The sequence below is a fragment of the Tursiops truncatus genome, chromosome 13, assembly GCF_011762595.2.
Source record: "Tursiops truncatus isolate mTurTru1 chromosome 13, mTurTru1.mat.Y, whole genome shotgun sequence".
NCBI lineage: Eukaryota > Metazoa > Chordata > Mammalia > Artiodactyla > Delphinidae > Tursiops > Tursiops truncatus.
In genome coordinates this window covers 84,603,294-84,621,980 of record NC_047046.1, presented here as the reverse complement: position 1 = coordinate 84,621,980, position 18,687 = coordinate 84,603,294, and the positions used below count along the sequence as shown (strand labels likewise).

At 39.7% G+C, this 18,687-nt stretch overlaps 1 protein-coding gene across 2 annotated transcripts in view; it reads right to left on the bottom strand.

Annotated features, from left to right (window-relative positions):
* The window catches only part of ZNF407 (zinc finger protein 407), a 421,360-nt gene that overhangs the window by 136,775 nt on the left and 265,898 nt on the right, over positions 1–18,687 (bottom strand). Inside the window, exon 8 of one of the 2 annotated variants that reach the window (XM_019937214.3) lies at positions 8,626–8,804. In XM_019937214.3, coding sequence (XP_019792773.1) covers positions 8,626–8,804 — 179 coding nt within the window. Of the gene's footprint in view, positions 1–8,625; positions 8,805–18,687 lie in introns of those variants that run through there. The other variant, XM_019937215.3, reaches the window with a different exon arrangement.

Sequence of the window (18,687 nt, the reverse complement as noted above, 5' to 3'; positions counted from 1 at the left end):
GTTGTGAATGCCAATTAAGGACTTCACAGAACATTAAAATATACACTAGAAAGGACATTATTTCAAGATCATATTCGTTTTAAAAATATAGTACGCAACATACAAAGAATAAAAATAATTCAAATAATAAGTTTCTACTCTGAAAAAAAAGTTTTATATAGACCTTTTCTAGCCCTAACTTTGGATATATGCTCAGACTGACATGCTAATATACGTATCACACACATAAAACATATACACACATATATAGTTATGAGACTCATTTCTCTCAATAACAACTTCAAATAAATGCAAAATACATTCCAGTCCTCTCCTACTACTTTCTTAGTATTAAAACAGCAATAAAAAAAAGCCCAATACCTTTATTTCTACAGAAAATCTCAATATCAATGATAACTTTCAAAGCTCTTTCATATGTATTAGTTAATTTGAACCTCATATTCAAAGGAAAGGCTAAACACTGTTAGTCATTTTGCAGCTGAGAATACAGATGTAGAAGGTTGAGAGACTTGCTTAAAGTCACACATCTCAATGGCAAAAAAGTCAGGACACTAAAACCTAGTTCATTTGACTCCACCCGTCCACCCATCCATCCATCCTTCAAATTCTGTACCAGGCAGTAGAAGTACAACTGTGAAAACATTTACCCTAGTGGGTTTTTTTTTTTAACTATATTATACCATGCTACTTCCTAGTACACGTTTTCAGATTATCTGATGCCTTAAAACTCAATATGAAGGCTTCCATGGTAAGAATTTCATTAACCCATAGATGCTGATTTTTTTGGGGGGGGGGTTTACTATTTTATTAACATTTAAATTTCACCAAGAGTTCAAGTATATGCTAGCCATTTGTTCAGATTTTTGAAATAAAGACAAAATGGGCAAACAGCTTTAAAGGTGCAGTGTATTTAACACTGCAGAATATATTCACCAACTAGACAATCTAAGGAGTGGTATAACTATACACTTAGGAGAACCAAGTATAGGAACAAACCCTGGAACTTGAGGAAAAACCCGCCATTCAGTACTGAACAGAGGTCCTTGGTTGCTGACAGAATCTCCCCTTGACTTCAGACTTGAGACAAACCGAGGGAGTCTGTCAGTATACAGAGACCACTGCCTTCAGGACAAACAAACAGTAACAGGATGGACTGGCCAGAGCCGGTTCAGGTTGTGGGGACCGGTCTGAAGTGAGCAGGGTCGGCTGGAGGCTGGAAATGCTGCAGCTGAAGGCCAGCATCAGCCGATGACAGCAGCCACCTTCTACAAGTCGCTGATTTCTCCACAAGTTCCCAATGCTTTTCCCAAACAGGGAGTTTTTTGTTGGTTTTTTTTTAAAGCTCCTGGATATGTAGGGTTATATAATTGGAAAACTCTTGAAGACAAACAGACATGGATTTCAATCAGCAAGTTAACCTCTTGAAGGTTCTTTTTTTAAATCATTAAATTGGGAATAACACCTACCAAAGAATTTTGCTTTGAAGATTTAATGGCCTAATGAAAAGTTCAGCACAGACACTATTACTACCCTTCCTCTTTCTTTCTTTGTAATTAAAAAGACAAAACGTGCAAAATAATAGAGTTCTTTAGTTCCCCATACTAACCATCTAAAATAGGAAGCCATACATATTACAGTTTGGAGGACTGTGGGAAGGAAATGGCAGAAAGTGGACCAGAGAGACACACGGGGCAAATATTTCCTTAAGCCTACTCCACAATGTTAAGTAGATAAAGGAAGTTTTTAGACATATACTGAAGACATGTTAGAGAGAACATATTTATTCTTCAGGAGATTAAATTTTAAAATATTTAAGAATGTTAATTAGAAAGTTTTGAAAAAACCTATATCAGTATATTACTCAATAAAAGAGAAATGGTGATGAGTTCAGAGTCAGCTTAACTCACCAGTAAACAGCACATTTACTGACACACAAACGCAAATGAGACCATCCTAGAGAGCGATTATATTACTGAAAAAAAGGAGACTGATGGAAAAATAGTGCTTTGACATTATTCACCCACTGACTACAAAGAATGTAAGATAGTCCTAAACTCAGGAATTCCAACAGGAGTGAGAGTGAGAGAGAGCGGAGAGAGAGGCCAATTAGCAAAATACCTATCTGCTGTGCCATGATGGACAGAAGGCACCAGACTATGTAGACAGGGCTTTGAAAGAAACAAAGACATTTAGCAGCAGTTAAGAAAAATAGTAAATTAACCCATGGATGATGTCTGAGGTTAAAGAATCAAATTGTTGAGCTGTTAATTATTTTAGGAAGTCTTTTGTTAAGTGGTGAAGTATCAGGAGACTGGAAAACAAGGATTCCAGTCTGAAGGTTAAAAAGAAAGAGGGGAGAGGCTGAAAATTATAGAGCTGTAAGTCTAACATCTATATTAGGAAATAAATTTGAGATGATACTTATGGATGAGCTTAATAATACATTTGGAGAAGTACAATTTAATAGGAGTGAGTCAGCATGGATTTACCAAAGGCAATCATGTCAGAAAAAATTTCGTTCCTTTTTAAGTTGAAGTAATAATTGGTTTATGTAAGGGAGAACCAATGAGAAACTGTCAGGATTTTCTGAGATTTTTGGACCTTTTCATAAAATGAATTATTGTACAAAATGTCATGACATGTGTCAGGGCACCCAACTAACAAAAGGGGATGAAAGTAATGGGGTTAAAAATAGAGGGCCAAAGAATTTGGGAAAAGACTGCATTCTACAAGGCTCTCTATATATCAGAACACTAATGTTTTTAATTAATGATGAAGAAAACCTTTTATATTACAAAATTTGAATATATCACTAAATGAGAGGGAATGGTTAAGATACAAAAGGCTATAGCTGTTTTATCTTAACCGTGATAGATTAAGCAAATGGGCTCAGAGGTGGAATATGAAACTTAATCTGCCTAAGTATAAAGTGATGCACTTGGATAGAATTAAGGAATCAGTTAAATATAGTTTAAATGGTACTGAACTGGTAACCATTAGAAAGAAAAAGGATTTGGAATTTGGGTAAGAGTCAAACTTTCACATTCTTATTCTTATAACTGGGTAAGAGAAATCCTATGGAATGAAGTTAAATAATATATATCATAAAGAATTTTAAAAATGACTATCTTATAGGAGAATAAAAAATTCTAATCTGTGAAGAGGGTTTGATAGATTCATGTGCTATCATCCTGCACAGGCAATAATCTAATGTATATTGTAAATGATTAAGTATTGATATATATAAGAACTAATGAAAATCATATCAATACAAATATGATAAAAAATATGACAGTAGAAAAATTAAGGAAATTAGGAAAAATACCGTCCCATCACTTAATGCTTAATTTCCCCTAATAAGAGAACACTATTTGATTATTACCTTTGGAAAAGGCAGAAACATTTACTACATTTAAAGTCCCAGCTTCTCAGATGAGAATACGGAACAACTAAGCCAACCTCCTAGTCTCCACGCAGCGCTCATCCTGAGGGAAAGTGGCCACTTCACGCCTGGGCCCTCCGGGCGCATCTGTGCAGGTGCAGGGAGCATAGCTTCAATGTGAGCCGTGGAGGCACAACGTGGAGTCTGTCTCTTGGAGTTCGTGAGAAAAAACATCTTCTTCGTAGTCACAAGCAGCAGAGCCCTGGCACACCCCCTCCACTCTCTCCTTAGCCCTCTCCATCTTAATCTTCAGGTTATTTTTAAAGTATTCTGAGATATTACCACCCAAGTCCAATTGAAGGTCACCTGTATTGCAAACATAAAGTGTGTGTAATTCTTTCTCAAGGTGTAGTGAATAAACACCAAGCTTATTCACGGATAAGAGAGATGGGAGAAATACAACTGCTAAAACTATGAAGCTCAAATAAAGATCACTTTTGAGATGAAACGGATTTCACGTAATAGAGAACAAGTGTAATGTACAATGACAGAAAAGATTCTGGCCACTTGCAATCTGACATCAGTTTTGCAGGACTAATGTGATTGCATAATCTCATCATATTAGATCTAGAGTGGACCTAAATGAACCTCTTTGGAAGTTTAGGGGTCAAGGGAATCCTGTTCTTTTAAAAAGAGAAGTACTGGGCTTCCCTGGTGGCGCAGTGGTTGAGAGTCCGCCTGCCGATGCAGGGGATACGGGTTCGTGCCCCAGTCCGGGAAGATCCCACATACCAAGGAGCGGCTGGGCCCGTGAGCCATGGCCGCTGAGCCTGCGCGTCCGGAGCCTGTGCTCCGCAACGGGAGAGGCCACAACAGTGAGAGGCCCGCGTACCACAAAAAAAAAAAAAAAAAAGAGAGAAGTACCTACAGAAAAGGGTACAACTCAGAGAAGAGCTTGAGGAATTTTCCCCAACTGAACACAACCACGTCCCAACATCAGGGATAAGAAGGAGAACCAGCACCGCCTCTCCTCATCCCAGGGACTGGTCTCTACACCACAGATTAGTCTTGGTTGCTTTTATATTTAATAAAGAATGAAATAATACAGAATATACTCCTTCTTGTTTGGCTTAACTTCATCCAATGATATGATCGTGAGACTTATTCATACTGTCGCTTTAGCTGTAGTTCAATCATTCTCATTGCTGTAGAGTGTTCCATTAGGTAAATATGCAACCGTTCTACTTGATGGACATTCGAGTAGTTTGGGGTTTTGACTATGATGAGTACATCAATTATCAAGTATAAATAATAAAGTAAAGGACTATTTCAAGTAAAAGATTAAAGTTGTCACTGCAGATAAAAAAACAAAATGCAGCTATATGCTGTTTATAAGGCAGCTGGTATAGCTATACAATATAAAACATAGAATGATGGCAAGAAGTATTACTACAGATAAAAAGGAACATTTCATAATTATAAGAGAATTAAATATTTTTTCTTTATCTTAGGTGTGTATATGTATAAAACAAACCTAAAGTTCCAAGTATCCAGTGATTTATCTTTAAAACATGTAAAGCCAAAATTAACAGAAAAACAGACAAATCCATAATCATAGTGGGCAACTTTAATATACCTCTCTTACCATAGTGATAGAGTTAGCATAAAAAAATCAGTAAGAGTACAGACAATCTGAGCAATACAGTAAAGAAATGAGGTAAGTGACATATAGGAAACACAGAATGCAGCACCAAACAACACTGATATTTCTAGTATGTCTCAAACATTTACCAAAACTCACCATATGCTGGGCATAAAGAAAGTATAAACAGATTCTGAAGGATTAAAATAATTCAGACGATGTTCTGTAAACACAGTAGATGTAAGCTAGAAATCAATTTACATTACTATTTCAGTAGTTAACAAAAAGATAATTAGAAAATCCCCAAATGCCTGGAAATCAAATACTGCATTTCTAAATAATCCACTTTTATTTAAAAAAAAATAAATGGCCACTTGTATCTTGTTTTCCAACAAAAGCTACAACCAAAATTAAAGCTCACATATAGCCTTTAATTCTCAGGAGTATGAAACGGAAAATGGTATCAAAGTCATTCTTCTAGTTCCCAACAACAATTGAGAAAGAAGACAATGGATCGTCAACGGAAGCCAACAGAGAAGAACACTGGGCAACGATGGGTGCCAAGTATTATCACGTCAAACAGTTTACATATTGTACCATCTTGGTACATCATATGAAAACTGTGCTGTAGGCATCACTATCCCCAGCTTACAGAGGGGAAGACGGAGACCCAGAGTTAAAACAGGGTTTCCAAAATCATTCAACAGGGAAATGAGAGCTGAAGTTAAAACCCAGCCTGCTCTGAAGGCCATGCACACAGAAACACGGGATGCTACAGTGAGGAGGGACCTCAGAGATGGCACGGACCTCACTGCAGGGCCCCCAGGGGAAGCACAACTGCAGGAAAACCACTTTCTCAGAACTGTTTTCCAACGACAAAAAAAATTAAATACCTTATTTTAACATAGACATTTCCAAATATCATCTTAACTAAAATTTAAAATACCCCAAATGACATTATTTACAATCTTTTCTGTTGCTGTTGTTTCACATTTTCCTTCTCATGAGAGCATTAGATGTTCGGTCTACATGGGAGAGCCAAGTCAGATCCAGAGTGAATCTGTTTATTTGTTCTGGGGTAGTTTAAAAGAACTGCTTCATATGCTTCACTGAATTTTTGGTTACAGATTTCTCAACACATGAATAGTGTTGACAGCAGAGAAGGCTGCTGATAAGTCACCGTCAGGTCTGGGCATAAACCTCTCTGAAGATTTCAGGCCACCTCCGGACCCTGCACAGTACCGTGCATCAGGGATTCACCCACTGTGCTGCCTAATTCCTCTACTGGAAGCACGGAAGGAAGAGCGGCAAGCGCCCCCTTCGACACCTCCCTTCACGTGGAGGAGGGCGCGTTCCACACACCCATGAAGGTATTACAGTTGACTCAGAATTACAAGGTGAAAGAGTCAATCTAAGGACTTTGCCGTTTTAAAGTTTTCTCTTAACTGAGCTAAGTTTATCAAAGCAAATATATTACTGAGGAGCAATCTTGCCTTGCACGGGGGGAATAAACAAGTGACAGCCCACATGCACCACATGGATTTCGTTTGTCAAAATACTGAGGAATGCTACTGTGATTTATATAGAAAAAGGTTCCAAAAGAATCATAAAAATACAAACAGAAAACTAGGATCCTATGCAGAAGAGCATCACACACATACGCAAGGAAACGAGGATAACTTTTCTAAAAAAGATTTTATACAAATGATATCTCAAAACAGAACTCTCAGCATCACTAGAGCAGCAATGGCGTAAGCGAAGAGTCTGTCCTTTCTGTGCAGAACAACAAAAGGAATGTGTTTCTTTGGTCTGCAATTAGCTTCCTCTCCCTTTCTTTGCTGTTTACTTCATTTAAGAGCTAGAGACACCTTATTTTAGGAAAATAACCTACTTTTAATGTCTGATTGGTGCAATGGAAGAGAGAGACAGAATGCGTCAATATTACATCTTGAGAAGCTGAAATAGTGAAACTACCTTGAAAATGGTACTTTGCTGACAACCTACCATCAGTTTAGATCATTTTGCTTGGCCATTTCTGGAAGCACCAGCTTTTAGGCACTATTTCTGACATCTGCATTGTCATGCACTCATATTAATAAAGAATCCGTAGGTACTCATGGCCAGAAGATACTTCAATTTGACTTTATCTGTTTTTGTGAACTAAAGTTGATAAACTGTCTAGCTCAAAACCTTTTCAGTAACAACCTCACCAAAATACAAAGAATACTGACCCCCGTTTTTCTTTTTCAAAAACAGACGTGGGTACAACAGAGATTACTAAATCAGATGTTTTACCATGACTTTAAAGAGTCAATCTGATGAGTATAAACAGAGAAATTTGAGAACACAACAGCAGAAAACAAATAATAACCTTACATTCAGTGTCAAATGGATTAGGACTATTATTCTACCTCAAATTACTCAACAAGTCCTGTTTCTTTCACTGTAGACATTACATTACCAATGTCATTTACATATTTTGCAAAGGCAGCCTTGCATCTGGGGTGGGATTTCACACAACTTTCAAACACTAGTGTCACTTCGCCAGCATCAGCACCAACACCCACAGTCCTTTGCACTGATCATTCTCGGCACGAGAGTACTGTGCTAAGAGCTTCATAGACAAGATCTTTTTAAATTCTCACAATGACCCTTTAAATAGATCCCACCACATCGATTTACGTACGAGAAATCTAAGGTGATGAGATGAGCCTGCCTGTAACCCACACAGCCAGGATGGGGAGGACAGTTTAAAAACAGCTCCAATTGCTCCCAAAGCACCTGCTTTAAACATCCCCTGGATCCCCTGGCATTATTTAAATGAAGTCCTGTTTGGACTACAGTTGGAACTGCCGGCAAATGTCCTGCAGGGGACTACCTCTTCCGACAGGTCCCATACTCACCATCCATCACCTGGCTACTCTGCACGGAAGAACTCTGCACTCAAGGCCCCCTTGTTCACTAAACAAAAGGCTGGGCTCCAGGGGGTCAATGTGCTTAACTCTGCAGTTGGTGCTGCATATCTGATCCCCCCACAGCATCTGACGGCCAGTCCAACAAGGCCAGAGCGATCTCAGCAGCCTCTGCCATCACCAACGTTCCCTGAAACCCGTATCACGGGCCCTCCTAGTTTTGGGGACACGTGTGGCACTGTTACCCCATCCAGGTTCTCCTGCTCTCCTCAGTCACATTCTTCCCCTTTCCAGGTATCTACTGGAAAACCGTGGTACAAGGGATAGGGCAGGCATAACATTTTAAATCACAAACATTTTCTGAAAAAAAATTAAAAACCTTATCAATTAGCCAAAATACGAAGCTCAAACAACTACTACTGTCTCAGATCAACCGCGTTTTGAGTATTTGCCATTAATAACTCTGCTGTCCTGCGATGATTATTTCGTCATATTTGCTCTTGATGAAATATAATTGAAAAGACCTGTTTTTATAGTTGAGGGGGATAAGACCAAGTGTTCTTTTTTATAAGTCTTGAAGCAGATACTATCACTCATGCTACCACATTTAAATAAAGGCTGGTAATGCACACACAGCCTAGTAACTATCGTGATGAGTGAGCATTTTACATAATGTTTTCGTTTCTTACCTGCGTGCAGGTAGGCCAGGTCAGGGTTTTCGATGTCAGGATGCTGCTCTTTCAAGTGGTTTCGAAACTCCACAGGGACGTTGGTTCCATAGTCACACTTGGGGCAGTTGTACATCTTGACCCCTTCATGTTTGCCCGTGTGTAGAATGTGTTTGCGGATATTTTCAGCACAGTTTGACCTACCAAGAAAGAAAGAAAAGTAAACGGAATTAAGGTCAAATCAATAACACGAGACCACAGATCACGATGGCAGTGACCACTCGTGCAGACCTCACAGGTATCAGGTGCTATGTGTGCTCTAAGTGTTGTGCTCCGTAAGAGTTAACATGAATCATATGAGGCTGGGAGCTCTTATAACCTTGGTGCTAATTTCTAGGTTGGCTTTTACCTGAGCAATTCATTTCTATGCAGAACTAGAAACACAAAGTCCCAAGTTCTATCATTTTAATATCAAATTATTCTGGTACCACTTGAGGGCAGTGAAGGAGTTTCCTTAATCCCGAGAACACACCTTGCACCACGGAGTACTGATACAAAGGCAAGCCCTGTCACCTCCACTGAAATTGGAGCATTAAGGAAAAAAAGATGCCTTGACTTTTAGACCTGTCAAGTGAGCTGCTTCTAAGTAAGGCTCTAAGATAGTCTGACGATAGAAAAGTAGCTGGAAACAGCCCCTCAGCCCACAGCTGGGCAATGTGCGAAGTTCCAGTGAGGTTCCTGTACTGGTGTAGGTTTTGAAGAGGGATGGACTGAATAAATACAATTGAGGGTCTGTATATTTCCCACCAAATTGTCCCTGAAAATAGGCTCCTCTCCCACTGCTTTCCTGCAGACGCAGAAATGCAAGGCCTGAAATGACCAGAACCCTGGGCACAGGGAACGGCTCATGAGGCAACCTGTTCACCGCCTGCTCCCAGCCCTCTCAGCACAGGCACTGCAACTGTGCCCCCAGACCGTGTCCAATTAACAGCAGTTAAACCGAGCGGGCATACAATCATTAAGAGTGGGTGACTGAATATGTCTTCAGTTGGACATTGATTTCTAAAGAGAGTCCCAGTTCATAGATTGGAAGACGTAATATTATTAAGATGGCAATACTCCCCAAATTGATGTACAGATTCAGTGCAACCCTATCAAAATCTCAGCTGGATTTCTTATAGAAATTGAAATGCTGATTCTAAAATTCACAAGGAAACGCATGGAACCTAGAAGACTCAATACAGTCTCACAAAGAACTAAGTTGAGGACTCACACTTTCTGATTTCAAAACTTACGAAGCAACAGTGATCAAGACAGTTCCATGGGAAGTTAGATGCCTCAGCGCAAGGCTGCAGGCTCCTTGTGGGGAGCAGGGATTCATGCCGGACTTGCTGGGCCCATGAGCGCAAGCATTGGGTTTATGGAGAAGGCATTCTGAATTATGAGGACATTTCAAATGAAATTTTGAAATATGACACACTGAAAATTTTGAGGCAGCTTTACATATATGTACATATATACGTGTATAAATATATAAAGCGTGGGCTGGGCAATTAGCAAAAGGACCAGAGATGCGACCTAATTTTACGGCTTCTTAAAAAGTATGTAATAAAGGAAATATTTTATTCAGTTCAAAAGCAATGCATTTTAAAATAATAACTTAATAAAATAAACCACAAGTGCTTCTGGAACGCCGTAAGACCACGGCGGTACTACACACTCACTGCCTGTTAACACAGAAGCATGTTAAATGTGTGTTATTTAACCTAATAAGAAGGAAGCTTAAAAAGAATCCTAATGAATATTTTTTCCTCTTTCGATGCATATTATTTCAGTTATTAAAAAATAATGCACCGCTGAAGTTGAAGAAACATACTTTCACATATTTCAAACATCAAACAGTCTAGTGATAGACAGATATGGCAAAGCCTCCTCCAGCACGGGCCGGATCACCCCCACCTCCACCAGGAACCCGGGATCCCTAACTTCTTATCAATCGTTTGGGAGAATTAAGAATGATTTTTCCAATCCACAAACACACTGTATCTTCTTTTCTCCCCTCTTCTTGTATGTAAATCTGTTGGCATAACACGTGTCAGCAGCACCTTCTTCCACCTAACAACAAGGCGCGGGGATGTTGTTTCCACGTGACTATGTTAGAGCAGAGTGTCCTTCCTGATGCCTCCCTCTACCCTCCCCTACTCCCTCCCTCTGCTCCGCCTCCTTTCCTTCCTTTGTTAATAGCCAGGCAGTATTTCATGGTAAGGACAGAGAGTGTTATATTTAACTGACCCTCTACTGATGAGCATTTAGGTTGTTTCCAATCATTTGCTAGTATAAACAAGGTTGCAATGAATCATCTTGTGAAACACTTTCCATTTCTCAGGATGCCAAGAAAATCTCAGGATGCCAAGTGGAATTGCTTCCAATGGCAATGGGCATATGCTTTTGTAATTTTGATAAATGCTGCCCAACTGCCATCCAGAGGAGTTGTAGCAATTTACACGTCCACCAACAACGTTTGACAGAGTCTGTTTCTGCACATTCGTGCCACTGTAATGTGTTGTGTTACCAAACTTTCACATTTTTGCCAACTTGGTGGGTGAAAAATGGTAGCTCACTGGGGTTTCAATTTTTAACCTTTAAAAGTTTTAATCTGCATTTCTTTTGTAACGAATAAAGTTTCTTCGAATATTGAAATGTCATATGTATTTTCTTTTCTCTGTACTGCTTTTCCATATTTTTGATCAGTTTTTTTCCTAAGGGTTGTTAGTCATTCTCTTATACATAAAGGAGGTAGATACTTTATGACAAAAGTAACAAATATTTCTTCCTTAGTTTCCTTTAGACTTTGCTTACAGCATCTTCTGAAAAGCAGAAGTGTTTTATTTTGTTCATCTTTTGTCCTATGGCTTCCTTACTTGGAGGTCATAAAAGGATTGTCCCTAATTTGGTTCTAGTACTTGAATAGTTTCATTATGTTCCACTGAATATTAGATCCCTTGCAAAATTCTCCTAGAGTGTGGTGTGAACTGTGGATCCAGACTGCTAGCCAGAGCTGTCAAGACAACATCTTAATAGTCTACCTTTCCCCCACTGACTTGAAATGCTACCTTCATCAATATTTTATTTATTTGAAGCTAATTCTGGATTTTCTATCACAGTCTGCTGGTCTGTCTCTGCCTGCGCCCATCCGTTACGACGAACCAAGCTGCACAAGGCTCACATCTGGTAGAACTCATCCTTCTGCACTGCTCCTTTCCTTCCAGGTCACAACTTCCCACCCAAGCCATCAGATCATCAATCACAAGACTGTGCTGGTGAGCTGGTGTGGCAAACATCATGAGTTAACTACGGAACCAGAGAGAATAAAGTAGTATCACTAAGACACAATCAGGTAATTTCTATGTATTTATTAACATGTACTGGTAGTACTGTCTTACCGATAAAGAAAAGGAAATGCAGAGAGAGCGGGCACAGATGTCATGCGCTAACGTGCACACACATCCCAATGAACATTCCTTTCCTAGTTCCCCAAGGGAAGCTACGTATCTGCCTCACCACTCCCAAACTCCTGTGTGAAATTAAAGACTGTCTTGGTCTACTGCTAATAATCTGACAGGTTGTGTATGTAAATGGACATTAAAATCTTCTGAAAGTTCTACTTAAAGAACTGTGTTAGTTTTCTTTAACATTCTCCCTTCCACACTTGCTGACCATGGAGTACTTTGTTGTTGTTGTTATTTTATGGGAATAATATATGTCTCTCATAAGGCTGTCATGAGGGTTAAGGTAAATGATACTAAACAAGTTCAGAAAATACAGGAGGTACTCAGTTTGCTTTTGATTACTGTTGCTAGTCTTTCTATTAAATGCAGTACAGTTCAACTATCTGGATCATCATTAGCAATTTTCTCACTGTATACGAAAGGCAATTTCAATTCGTTTGAAAAATAGATTTCCCAAACAGTTATATAGTGCATGCATGCATATATGTTTAGAAATGTGATTTCTTTCTATGCATGTTCAGAATATACTTTTTGAACCAATACGCTTGAAAAGAATTACTCTGTAGTTAAGTATGCTTTGGAACAAGTGTATTATAGTACATATTTATCTAAAAGCTCAGTTGAAAGAGGTTTCTACTGTATCTTTAAAAGAGTAATCCAGGGCTTCCCTGGTGGCACAGTGGTTGAGAGTCCGCCTGCTGATGCAGGGGACACGAGTTCGTGCCCCGGTCCGGGAAGATCCCACATGTCGCGGAGCGGCTAGGCCCGTGAGCCATGGCCGCTGAGCCTGTGCGTCCGGAGCCTGTGCTCTGCAACGGGAGAGGCCACAGCAGTGAGAGGCCCGCGTACCGCAAAAAAAAAAAAAAAAAAAAAAAAAAAGAGTAATCCAAAATGAATAAAGAATAATCCAAAGGAAGTCTTTTTGTAAACTAAATTTAAGAAGTTTTCACATTTTTTTAACCAGTAGTATTTAATTATAAATTCACTGAGCAAAAACTGAGTCTAAGAAAGCCTGGGAAATCTCCAAGGGAGAAGAAAATAAAGCTGCGAGTCACTGCAGGTGGCAGGCAGTAACCAATACAGCAGCGCAGGGCTTCTTCCACAATTTACATAACACAGCCCAGGATACAGTCCTCTGCCACTTACGTTCTCACTAAAGGACCCATAAAGAAAGAGCCTGGTGGGCTTCCCTGGTGGCGCAGTGGTGGAGAGTCCACCTGCCGATGCAGGGGACACGGGTTCGTGCCCCGGTCTGGGAGGATCCCACATGCCGCGGAGCGGCTGGGCCCGTGAGCCATGGCCACTGAGCCTGTGCATCCAGAGCCTGTGCTCCTCAACGGGAGAGGCCAAAACAGTGAGAGGCCCGCGTACCGCAAAACAAAAAAACAAAAAAAAAAAAGAAAGAGGCTGGTAATTTTAGATTACTAAACAGTTGTGCTAGCTAAATTTAACATTGGTTAGAGGGTACAAGAATAAAGAAGTTCATATTCCTCTGGTTAAAATGGAACATTTTATCAACGATGTTTAGCAAACAGATGAATGTCATTGGGAGTGTTGAACACAATACATCACCAGGACAAAGAACACAAGGACCAATGTATATGGGGATAAACATGTCATTTCAGATCAGTGAGGAAATGATGGGTCATACAACAAACGGTGTTCAGGCAATTACCTATCACATGGGGAAGAAATAGTTAGACTCTTGTGGTCTTATACCATGCAAAAGTAAATCCCATTTGGACTTTAAGATTAACCTAAGGACACTAAATTATAAACGTGCTAGAAGAAAATACAAGAAAACATTTTTATAATCTTGATTTGAAAGAGCTTTCCTGAATAAAATTCAGAACACAAATGCTATAAAAAGATGTAGCAAAAACACTTCATAAAACTTAAAACCGCTATATAGCATAATAGTCATAAATAAAGTTAAAAGGGCAAAGAAATGGACAAAATATATGAAACATATATAAAATGATTAATATACAGACTACAAAATGAGTACCTATGATTAATAAGAAAAAAGATAAAAATCTTAAAAACTGGATAAAAAACATAAGCAAGAAATTCCTAACTGGAGTTCTACAAATGGTTATGTAAGCATTAAATGACTCCAGTAACCAAGGAAATACCAATAAAAGCCTAAGGTAACAGAAGGGCAAAATTTAAGAAGACTGGTAGCATTAATGAATGGTAAGGGAAATGAATGCCACTGGTAAGTGTCAGTTAGCAAAGGCTTCGGGAAGACGTTTGATGATAGCCTTCAAAAGTAAAATACACACATACTCTTGGACTTAGGAGTTCATTTCTAGAAGTTATCCATAAGGAGAATCATTAAACCATTATTTGTGGCTAAACACTAGGGGAGAATGTGAAACTAGATGTTTGCTTACAAAGGAAATGAGTTGTTAATTTACAATGATCCACACTAAGGATTTCCATACTGCTGAGAGGTAAGGGTTACCATGCAAGCCTGCTTCTCAGAGTAGGAGCTGGTCTCCTACAGAGCTCCATGGAAGCCAACTACATCCTGGTAGAACGCTGGGAGGGCACAGCCTGATCCCAGGAAAAGCAAGGGTACCCCCCAGCCGTGAGTGGTGCCAGAACAAGGCAAGCGACCTGGTAGGCCAGGCCACACGACTGCTCCCGCACAGCCCTGACCTCACGCCATCCAGGGTGGGCTCCCCAAGCAGTGGAGCTGACCAGTCCCATGGTGCCTTTCCCAGCCTGACGCCAGGCACCGCAACGTCCCTGAATGTGGCTCCAGAGAACCACAGGTGTGACAGGTACAGAGACAAGCTGAGAGGAGGAGTAACGATGACATGCCTGTCTCTGAATCTCCCTCAAATGCTACGGAGGAAGCCCTGGTGTGTGTGTGTGCAGCTCATCATTCATCCTTATTTGTTGGACAAAAGCCATTCACAAAATAAGGTACACCTTATGTACTACCATGGAAAAACTTCCAAGACACACTGTTAAGTTAAAAAAAAAAAAGCAAGTCCCAGGTAGATACATATAAGAATCCTTTCAACTTTTGAAAACTATACAATATACTCATATAGATACACAAATGCATTAAATGGGTATTAGAAGAAAGCCTAGCAAACTATTGATGGTAATTATATTTATGGAAAGGTTTCCAAGGCAGAGGGAACTTCTACGTTTGCTCAGTATATTTTTGGATCACTTGGATTATTCATGAGAATATCTTTAAGTTTTACTCATGTAAAGCAAATATGATCAAAACATGCAGCTTAAAAACAACTGGATTGGATAGTATTATACAGAATGTAAAAGTCATAAACAATACAACAGTATAGCTGACATAAGTTGGTAATACAAATGAAAATCAAGTGTGAAGATTCTCATGCTTACATAGACATAATTCAATTTGATGAATCAAGTAAAAGATTTAAGTAAGGTAAGTCAGGTTGTAAAGGTAATCACTTAGAAAACCAAAATGAATACAGTAAAAAAAATAGGGGAGAGAGGAGAGGTGTAGCGGTAAACCGGGTGCATGAGCTAACTTCCTGATCTATGCTGCCCGTAAACCAAGAAACAGAGAAGCAGCAAAGTGTTTAGGTTATCTCTAGCAGGACAAAAATAGGAATGGTCACAAGCGGTTACGTCAGGAGAGTGGGCGTGAAGAGGACCTGGAATGGGGCAGGATAGTAAGACTCTGACTTTTCAAATGATAAAGTTCAAATAGTAAAAATAATATACAATAACAGTAAGTTTTATAGGCATCTAAGTAAAATAGATACTTAAAAATAACAGTATAGTTCATTACTTACAAAATTATCCAAAGTTTCTTTTTTTGGATAATTTTGTAAGTAATGAAATACACCATTTCTATAAACTCTAAGGCAAAAAAGAATTTATAGAAATCAGAAGTAAGCACAAAACACAATCTTCTGAACATTTTCTGCAATATCAAATTTTAATTGGACAATTTCTGGATCACCCTGTTCTGAATTCTACGAATTTTCTTTTTCTTTTTTCCTAACTGGCGGCTAACTATTAAATAGGACAATTCCTATCAGGTCACTTCTCATTGGTTCCTGCTCTTCATAAATCCCAATTCTTTGAAATCAATCGCTGTGACAATAAAAACTGATGTACATTAATTTTTCTCCCCATTTCTCAGCTATAGTTAACATTTGTTATGTGATATAAGGGGATGTGCGTCATCTGATAACACAGAACAGTGTCTCACAGGAAGAAGGAGCCTGTGAGTTAGCACAGGAGTGGATGAAGGCGGTCGCCTGATTGACCGTGATCCATCCACTGCTCTCCAGTGGCTGGAAGGACCCAGGTTCTGGGCTCTGCCGCCATGTCGCTGTCAGGTATTCACAGCCCCGTCCCAAGTGCAGCTACCAATACCACATGCTCATGGAGAAGCCGCCACACGGCAGCCACAGCGCTGGCCCATGTGACCCACGCGTGGGCTCTGCTCACCCGTACATCTGGGTGCTGGTCTAAAAGGGCAAGGCCAGCCTTTCAAACCCACTGGGAGGTCTTTCAGAACAGAAGTAATTTAAGTCTAATTATCATTATGATTTCCATGGGAAGTCTATGATTACAAGAAAAGTCTATTTTCGTAGGTATTGATTTATTATTTTCAAAATGAATTTACTCAACAAATATTTATTTAGTGCCTACTATATTAAAAGAAACATAAAAATGAATCATTTTGGTTATATCCTCAAAGAGAACGCAATGTGATAGGAGAGGTGAGCCGTGTACATCAACAACCATAACAAAAGGCCATGCTTCATAAAATGAAACTTAATTTTGAAATAGGGTTGAAAATTCCACCTGTCTACTTACAGGACTGTCACGCCCCCTTCAGTGACATCTTTAATTGAGAATGGCCTAAAATTATCTTGTTTCCATGCTATTCAAAATACTTGACTGACTTCAACTGACTTCAAATAACATTGATTAACTGCACACTTACCTATGGATATGCCACTGCCTTTGACAGGATTTGCACACTGCTCTACCGCTCCTTCTACTCCCAAAAGTATGTAGAACTTCCCATCTGTTTTCCACCATTCATGTTCCCACATTTACATCCACTTACATTACTTCTCTATTCATATCTCTGCTTGTTTTGGTTTCTACAACCAGTAAGAGCAATAAGCTGCTTTGAATTTAACAACCTGCTCCACCTTCCACTCTACTGGAGAACGAGATTCACAAAGAAGAAAGAGCAGGAAGCGACAGTAAGCTCTGTCTCTGTTAGAAACCCAAATTATTTCGTTAGCATTTAACGCTTCAAGAATAGTCCCACTCACACAGTTTGTGTGGTTGTAGAACAGGAGATTGATTTAAACACGTGGCCAGACGTGGCTTGTCCTCCATGGCATAAGCAGCGAGGAGGGCCACCCACCAGTGCAAGCCCTACAGAACCTTGACTTCTCCTTGGTTCTTCTTTAGCCCAAAGAGGAAAAGACACTTATAATTTCATTAACTGTTCACTTCTTAATATACGGAATATATATTCTCAGTCTAGAAGAAGGTAACTTACTTTGAGAAAAGTGCATGGTAGACTTTCATCTGCCATGAAGACAACAAGCTATAAGCTTATATAAGTAAGTTTAAGTAATTACCAGACGCCGTATCCTACGTGCTTATGAGAAAATAAATGCCCATTCTCTCAGGTAAAAACGCATAGCAGACATTAATGGTGGCCTATCCTTTAACAACACAGAAACATCCCAGCATCCAAATTAGTCCAGCACGATGCCTACCGGGCTTCAGGGAAAAGGCCTCGGTGGCCAACGTTTCACATACTTCAGTTACACAAAATTATATATATAATTTTGTGTGTAACTGAAATATATATATATATATATATATATATAAATCAACTTGGAATTCTTTTTTTTAATACCATCGGAATCTTTTTTAAAAAAAATATTCATTTATTTTCTTTATTGTTTTTGGCTGCGTTGGGTCTTCGCTGCAGCGCACAGGCTTCTCTCTAATTGCGGCATGCAGGTTTTCTCTCTCTAGTTGTGGCACGTGGGCTCCGGGGCGCGTGGGCACACGGGCTTAGTTGTCCCACGGCATGTGGGAGACTAGTTTCCCGACCAGGGATCCAACCCGCGTCCCCTGCACTGGCAGGCAGGCTCTTTACCACTGGACCATCAGGGAGGTCCCTATATATTTTTCTTTACAGCAGGAATCCCTTGAGTCTTTAATATGCTGTTCATCACGCATCTGAGGAAGGCAGTGCAATACAGAGAGTGTTTCTCAAACTGACTTGACCACAGAAACATTCTTCAGGGCTGAGCTAACAACACCGCTTGAAGTCTGTGACTGGCGAAATCAGAACGCCACGTTAGCCGTACATGTTGCTCGTCCTCCCACGCGTTTTCTGCACAGCTGCAGTGAGTGCTGGTGGAGATCCTTTCCGCTGTTATCTTGCCACTCTTTTTATATTGGACCTTTGAAATAAACAGAGTTCCCACTCCAGCTTTTCATTTCTACAAACCTACGTCCTTACCACACAGAGTGTTAGTCTCTCCTTTTCTGTTAACTAGCTAATTTAGCAAAGTGAAAT